The sequence below is a fragment of the Engraulis encrasicolus genome, chromosome 22, assembly GCF_034702125.1.
Source record: "Engraulis encrasicolus isolate BLACKSEA-1 chromosome 22, IST_EnEncr_1.0, whole genome shotgun sequence".
In the NCBI taxonomy this organism is placed as follows: domain Eukaryota; kingdom Metazoa; phylum Chordata; class Actinopteri; order Clupeiformes; family Engraulidae; genus Engraulis; species Engraulis encrasicolus.
In genome coordinates, this window is record NC_085878.1 from 239,133 (window position 1) to 247,500 (window position 8,368).

General features: G+C 40.9%; 1 protein-coding gene across 2 annotated transcripts in view; it reads right to left on the bottom strand.

Annotated features, from left to right (window-relative positions):
- Positions 1 to 741: 741 nt before the first annotated feature.
- cd44a (CD44 molecule (IN blood group) a) overlaps positions 742 to 8,368 on the bottom strand; it is an 8,170-nt gene continuing 543 nt past the window's right edge. The window contains exons 2-8 of one of the 2 annotated variants that reach the window (XM_063187951.1): positions 7,638 to 7,803; positions 6,613 to 6,752; positions 6,360 to 6,425; positions 5,080 to 5,817; positions 4,367 to 4,447; positions 3,167 to 3,245; positions 742 to 3,030 (exon numbers count right to left, since the gene is read on the bottom strand). In XM_063187951.1, coding sequence (XP_063044021.1) covers positions 2,823 to 3,030; positions 3,167 to 3,245; positions 4,367 to 4,447; positions 5,080 to 5,817; positions 6,360 to 6,425; positions 6,613 to 6,752; positions 7,638 to 7,803 — 1,478 coding nt within the window. In that variant the 3' untranslated portion in view covers positions 742 to 2,822. The remainder of the gene's footprint in view (positions 3,031 to 3,166; positions 3,246 to 4,366; positions 4,448 to 5,079; positions 5,818 to 6,359; positions 6,426 to 6,612; positions 6,753 to 7,637; positions 7,804 to 8,368) is intronic. The other variant, XM_063187952.1, reaches the window with a different exon arrangement.

Below are 8,368 nucleotides of genomic sequence, written 5' to 3' on the forward strand. Positions count from 1 at the left end.
TTTCTATGGCTATATGACCAATGTAAATAAAGACAAATATTGTCTCTATTTTCTATCTGTATTTTTTTTTTTTGGATGAAAAACACAAGTTGTGAACAGGCATGTGCAGATGTATGCATTCAGATGATAAATAGAGCCACATCCCTACCACAGGCAGGGGAATGCATGGCTTTGCAGAAACATGTATATCTTTGTGTGTGTGTGTGTGTGTGTGTGTGTGTGTGTGTGTGTGTGTGTGTGTGTGTGTGTGTGTGTGTGTGTGTGTGTGTGTGTGTGTGTGTGTGTGTGTGTGTGTGTGATTATGATGATGACACGTGTGTATGTGTATGAAAGTGAGCATGTGTGAGTGTGTATCAGATTGACAGAGCAAACGCAATTTATTTTTACTTTTCAACAACTGATTTAAATATTGAAATGTATTTTGCTGTGTTCATACTGTATAATTCTGAATATCAATAAAAGTTTCAGAATGAGACAAAATGGTTATTGTTGATTTCTTTCTATATATTTGAAGTGTATGTTAGGGCAGTTATTATTTTAACCTCTCTAGGGTCTTTAATATTGCTTTACAATTTTTTGAAATGTATGTCATGTTTATGTTTTCATGGAGTACCTGTATTGTTGTCTGTTAAGGGAGACATGCTTCATCCCATACCCAAAGATACAGGCAATAGTGATCCCATGTGTAAACAGCAATTGCCTTTTGGTCTAAGTAAGTGCCAAGCTTGATAACCTATTCACTTCAATTGCAGCATGAATAAATGACACACAGACTGTCCAAGTTAACAAACTGTACGAAACTTTACTGTAAATAATTTAATCTCCATTTCAGTGCATCTTATACTATAAATTAATAGAAATACATACATTAGGCTAGCGGTTTCGGATGTGAGGCACAGGAGGTGTACATGGCATTACAGTAATCAAGTGAAGATTCAGGGCGATTAAAAAAAAACACACACAAGAATCTTAAACAACCAGTTATGGTCAAATGCAACATTGCAGCGTGACAAAAGGAAAATAATAATAGTCTGTAGCTAACCTCATAAATAATCTCTTTGTGCTTCTCTACAGTAGGTCCATACATAATACAGTCAAGGTCTATTAGCTCATTCTGAAGGCTAGCTAGCTACACCACAGTGTACATGTCACTGGTAAGGACTCCAATGGAAAAATGGGCATGGTGAAATAAAAAACTGCCAAAACAGAAAATGTAATCAATACCTTGATATTTCATTTGATGTTCTGAGTACATACAGGGGTGTCAATGAGACTATGAATTGGTAGCCAGGCCGCGCCCTCCTAGTGACGCAACACCTTAAGCGATGCTTCCAGTCAGGCCAAGTGCAATACAAATATAGTTTCTGAGCTCCCGAAAAATCGGGAACTCCTCCCACTTTATCGGGAAGCAAACAACAATGGGAGACCAAACCAAGGGAGACAGGTCAACCATGCTGTTTGGGAAATGTTAATTGTTATGCTCTTCGTCAGACCAAGTCTCGAGGAGATTTGAAAGTCGATGATAATCAGGCTAATGAATTGGGGGACTAACCTGGAAAATGTGATTTTGTGACTCACTTCTGTGCCCACTTTTCCCTCCTGACTCCTTTGACACTAACTACTTCAAAGAAAGAAATTACAATACATATATACAGGTTTGGTAATCATAAAACCATATTTCATATGGCCAGATTTGATCTGCATTAAACAATAGAAATATAAAAGAGGGGAGATTGGAGACCAGTGATTCAGGAAGACTTATTTTTGCAGTATCGGATTGAAATTGCTGGTAACTCAAAGTACAGAATTCCCTTATAATTGAAGACGGGACAATTATAATAAGGCACAACCCAGGGGGGCTTTATATACAATGCTGGGCTTGTCTGTCCATGTTTGGAAAGACTGTCTGCTGTCCCTGTATTTTTTCTGATCATCATTGGGAATTGTATTATGTATGACCCCTGTCAAGTGTGCTTACGAATAGCAAGTATAGAGTACTGCAGTCAGACATGTGGAAGAAAGCAACCCTTTACATAATCATCTGACTGTATGCATTTGGCACCTTCACGTGTATACTCTTGTGATCTTGCCAAAACGTTGAATATTAACGGACTTTAAAGGTGTTTTTAGACAAACGGAAAACAGTGCCAGATCCTGCTCCTAACTTTGAACTGGGACAACATGCTCGTATCAGCAGTCAGAGCATTCACAAAGAATTCTGTTAGTTAAAGTTAAATTCCTGATGAGCACCGAGTTCTTTTCTTCAAAGCTAACTGTGATTTTTCTTTTCTCTTTTTTGGTGGTGAAGCAACTCGCTCTGTCAGTGTCCCGGCATGTGCTTGCGTAACAGTGTGAATGTAGGCTGGCTGCTCACCAGTTCCCAGGGTAATTGCTGTGGGAACGGATTCTGACACAAGAATAGAGAACGTCTGACCTCAGATCATCCCAAGTTTGAAATTAAATTAGTTGAATTTTATGAGGCTTTCTTTCAACCAAAATTTTCACAGATTAATTTCTGAAATAAACTGAACTGGACTCTGGCAATAGTGTTGAAATGCGAAAATAAGATCACGTCCTGTCGTGCAACAAGGAGTACTTTCTTTGAAAGAACTGTCATTCAGTGCTGCATTTAAGGATATTAGTGTAATTTTTGATGACATGGTATTGACAGTATGGTTTGCCATCTTTCCCTCATCTCTACTGGCATGTGTATATAATTTACAGTGCCATTTGAAGAGGCAATCTGCACTGGTAATACAGTTTCATCAAAGAAATAAAAGAAAAGGAAAAGATAAACTAAAACCCAGTCTGTTATTTCCTTCTCATGCCAAGCACTCCTTCTCCGGGGTCTCTTCCAGGGCGATTACAGTAAACTCATCCATGCGACCGTTCGTCTGAGCCTGACCCTTGTTCATCAGTGTTGTCATTTCATGCTCCTTCTCCGCAGTCAGTGACACTGCAGCTCTTTTCTCGCCATTCTCACTGCTGTCTGCTGTCTTTTTTGAGAGGCAATGTCCTGGTCCTAGCCACCTGAATAGGGAATTTCCACAGAAACGGAGCATAAGGGTTATCAATAAAATACTGTTTACTGTTGACTATTTTTTTTAACAAGTTTAAGGGTGGGAACAGCAAGCTGAGTTTTCTTTCAAGTGTGTCTGAATCATACCTGTCCTTGGTGGCGATGGCAGCAAATATGCAGACCAGGGCGGTGACAACCATGACAAATGCGAAGATGATTAGCCAACCTGAGGGAGCAAGGAAGCAAAGCGAGGAGTCATTAAATGTCTGTTAATACAAAATGTCCAACCTGAGTGTGATAAGCTTGATGACACCTGTCATAAAGATGAATACATGGACAGTATAGTTTTTGGCTTGGAGTTTAAAATGCAATTTGCTTTTAAATAGGCCTTAAAGGGACACTGTGCAGGAAATGGTCAAAAACGGTACTGCAACTATGCTGCTCATTGAAACTGGGCTGCCTATTGCCAAATTTGATGGCTAAAAATGGCTATTTTTGGAAATTCAAAAAGGTGGACCATGGAGAAGATCCCCCTTTTCATGTATGAAAAGTGAAATTTTTCCAGTCATAATGAATACTTAGAATTTGATGCTGGTGGTAAGCATTCATGAAAAAGGTAACATTAGTGAATGGGCAGCATGAATTCTGGAAATAAACAACTAAAAATCTCACACAGTGTCCCTTTAACTGAAATGTGTAGGTGTGTTCGGCATAGGGCCATTCACAAACTTGTCCCTGTTCTGATGAATATCTCAAGGTATGTTATTGGCTGTAAGTTTTACAAATAATTTATGAGAGCGTGTTCGACCTCTACATTGATAAACCAACTTGAATCATGTTGTCTTCCTGTTTCTTCACACAGACATAATTAACTCGCAAGAGTAATCCACATTATTACCACGCCCGTTTCCTTGTCAACTCAACCGAAGTAAAAAGCAAGTGGGTGCTCATTCCTTAAGAAACTTACAAAATAAAGAGAACAGGACAGCACTCCTTGTTGCACACTTTATTGTCTCTGTTGACAGGAAATAAAGTACAAAATAAGGAGTGCTGTCCTATTTTATATCATTTTGTGCTCCCACAGAATTTCCGTTCGACTAGTTCATGCAAGTTCAGGGTAATGGCCGCCACTGAAGTCTATTGACTTCACCAGAGCTTCTTTAAGTATTTATCTCCTCTCTCTGACTTCACTACCCAACTAATAATCCTTAGACAGCATTGTGGCACCTGTGTAACTGGCTGATAATAGGGTGGATATGTATTGTACTGTACTGTCTCTTGTCCCCCCCCAGGCAGGTGTGAGGAAAAGAAGGAAAATGGTACGTGTGGGACCTACTGTTTACTCACCAGGAGCTCCGCCGCTTTCCTCTCGAGTTTGGTGTGTGTGGTTGTTCTTTCGTCCCATCCGACCCCTTGGGGCAGGAGAGTCTAAAGAGCCAGCAATGGGCAAAAATATAGGTGAGTACATTAGCTTTATTGAGCATGATCATATTTTACCTCATGCACAGGTCATTTAAACAGTAAGTTCTTATTTTTTAATTATGTCATGATCATATATTACCTCATGCACAGGTCATTTAAACAATAAGTTCTTATTTTTTATTTTAGTCCTTCCTAATATATTGTAATACTACTGATCTTACTGGATTTACTAAGGCTCACCATAACCATAACCACACCCAAAACACTGGCTACTGTTAACATGATTTTAAGTGACACACTGCAAGACCTTTGAGCCTCAATGAATCATCTCAGTCTACAGATGGCTGAATGACTAATTCATTTCGACCAATCAGCATTGGCCTTTGTACGACTTACTCCTGGCCTTATACAGTGAACCTCGCAACAAAGCTGGGGTGAATTTCTCAAAACCAAAGTTGCTAACTACATTAGCTACTTTGCTGTGTTCAATGCATTTTCCCATTGGCAACTACCAAAGTTGCTAAAAGGCTAACAACTTCTCTTTTGAGAAACTCACCCCTGACTTGGCACAGTGCACAGTGTAAATTTAACAAACCACAAAGGTTAGTGGAGATCTTATTAAAAAAAGTGTTAGGTACCATGTCTTTCTTCAGCATAATTAGACGGCTCCTTTTCCAATTCAGCATCCTTGTCACCAGGAGACTCTGTGGTCTCTGCCACACTGTCTGGAGAAGATGCAGTGGTGTTGTCATCTTGACTGTCTGCATTCTCTTCCTTACCAGCATCCTCATCATCATCATCATCAGACTCACTGGCTGTGACTGTGGCAGGGGTAGACAATCCAACTGGACTCTCCTCCTCCTCCTCTTCCTCCTCCGTTTCCTCTCTCTCCGATGGACTGGCCTCAGATGGCTGCAAAGACTCTTCCGCAGACGTGTTGTCAGGGATCTCTTCTGTACCATTCACATGCCCTCCTCCTTCCATGTCCTCTAGTACGGTCTCCGTGCCATTCATGTGCTCATCGCCTGTGTCTTCGGCTACAGCCGTTGTGCCATTCACCTGGTGAACGTCTTCCGCTAGGGTGTCTTCAAGGTCACCCACTGCCGTGGTGTCGTTAGCACTGAGGGTCGTGGCATTTCCGCCGAAAACCTCATCAAAGTCTTCAAAAGGCTTGGTTTCAGCCCCTTCCTCCCCTTCTGCCTCTGTTGACATTGGGGTTCCTGCAGATGGATCCACTGCCACCTCAGGGTTTTCATCCCTATCAACGGCCATTTCTGAGTCTCCTGTGGTGCTATTGCTATAACCATCCTCAGGGCCACTGGTGAGATATTTGACCTCTGTCTCGATGCCATCGTCGCCGTCAAGACCAGGCTCAGCTGAAAGATGGGACAAAAACTATTTAATGTGGAAATAGTCAAACACTCAAAACAAATGTGCTTCCATCAGGGGTTTTCACCCTACTCTCTTTGAAGTATGTTTTAATAATCAGACTAACAGAACGGGGGAAAAAAAAGAATTCCTTTCAACTCATGACAAAGAATATCCTTAACAATTTCAAAGAGCTAAAGGTTTTATGAAAGTGTTTTTAAAATTCCAAGACTGTTTGTTCAAAGCACATTCAAAACCCTGTTCAAGCTGGAACAGGTGAAAAGGTGCGGCTATTATTAAGCTCCCGAAGATCGCAGGTGTGTCTCAAGCTGTTGCTATGATACACACTTTTTTTTTCAACGTACACTGTTACCCACACTGCCGTCTTGAGACACACCTACAAGATGTCGTTCAGCAAACAATGCATTCTGCTTTGTAAATATTCGATCACCCATTGGCTCTCAACTTGTGTTTTTCCACTGCAGTACATGTGTACTGTGTCCGGCTGACATGAGAGGCAAAGAAAGGGAAATAACTGGTACCAACTTACATGTGACTGCAGAGGACTCTTTGGCTGGTGGTGTCACAGATTCACCACAGTCGACATCTGATGTTACTGTTAATGGTAAAACATAATGGAGATTATTTATTATTTATTCCACTATTATATTATTATTTCTTTAAAATTACTATTTAATATGTACTTATTGAATGGCCATATATCATTTAATAGATAGTTATTGAATGTACATGTACAAACATATAAGACTTGTGAGGGCGATGGTGGCATCTTCTATTCCTACCTGCTGGGTCATAGCAGTAGGCATCAGTGAGAGACTCAGGTGTGTCCTCAAGAAAGAGGATGCCAGTTTCACCAGAGGGGCAATCTGGCTGGAGTGCATGGTTAAGCATTGAAGCTCGCTCATCGTTAATCCATCCATACCTGTGATACAAACAGTTCATTTAATCTCTAGACTCTTATACCTAAAAAAAAGAATTTAAAGCATTTGATGTCTCGTAATGAAATCATAATTAATTTCATATTGTTCATTTGTCAAAAAATGCACTTAACCACAAGATAACGTGTCTTTGCACGTCATTACAAACCCCATCCTCCTAAACTCCACTACCCCCTCCACCCCCGATATGCTACACACATACACACACACACACCCCTTCACTCACCCACACTTCCTAAAAACTTAGGTCAGACAGCAGTGGTGTAGTCTACTTTTTGTGGTGGATCTACTGTACACATCGGGCATTTTTTGAGGAGGGTATACTGTATATATTCATGCTATTCTAAATAATAGATCAATCAATTTTAGGTGGGTATACTGAAATCCCTGAAATTTTCAGATGGGCATACTGCGTATACCTGCGTTCTATGTACAGTAGACTACACCAGTGTTTCTCAACCTTTTTTTTAGGCGAGGCACCCTTTCAATTCATGAAAAATTTCAAGGCACCCCAAACCAACTAGCCGTAATATAGCATCACATCCGATACCACACAAGCTTAGAAAAGTAACACATTTGGAGACACACAACCTAGTCGCACGACCTACGTTCAAAGTTGCAGCTGGGGTGACCAATATTTACTTTATTGTGCGTAAATGGCAGATCAAAGATTCCACTGACTAACATTAACTTATCAATTTTGACAAATATGTTTTATGTTATATAATTTATTTATCAGCCACGTTTCCGCGGCACCCCTGAGGGGGCCCTACGGCGCGCCAGTGTGCCCCGGCACCCCTGTTGAGAAACACTGGACTACACCACTATCAGACAGCGACGGATGATGATGACATGACATATTTGTGTACCTGCATGTTTCGAGCCCTTTGCTGTAGGCCTCTGTGATCTGTGCCTCGCTGGCGAGGCTGGCATACAGGCCCTGGCACAGATCCCCCGCCTGCTCAAAGGTCAGCGAGTAATTGGAACTGGCTCGCACATGAAACACACCACCGTAGCTGCACGAACGATGCGTGACTGGTGAAAGGCAGAAAGAGATGGGGATGGGGGGGGATGGGGGGGGAGACAACTTGTCAGACATCACTCAGAAGTAAAATGTATTTTTTTTTTGTTCTTTGCTTGCTTGCTTTGTTTCTATCATCCTGCCTCTTTCTTTAATTCTTTCTTCCATTCCTTATTTTTCCTTTTCCGATGTCCCCATTCTTTCTTTCTCTCTCTTTCTGTTCATTCTCAGTTTCTTTCTTTCCTTCTCTCTTTGTTTCTTTACTTCCCACGTCAGTCTTCCTTGCCCATATCTCTCATTCATTTACTAAGCACATAACGCAAGCTGTGACCATGTAAACAATGTGATTTCAAATGACATTTAAACATTGCTATCAGATTCCAGATGCCAACTGAATTGGCACTCATCAGTCCCACAATGCTTAGTCATTACAGGAATAAACACAGGCGGTAAGGGTATCAGTCATAAGTCAGCATGTATCCTAAGTCAAACACCAGGCAAAACTTCCCAATGAGTCATTGTAAACAAAAATATATGTAACGATACAGAATAAATACAATATGCACACAGGTACTGAAG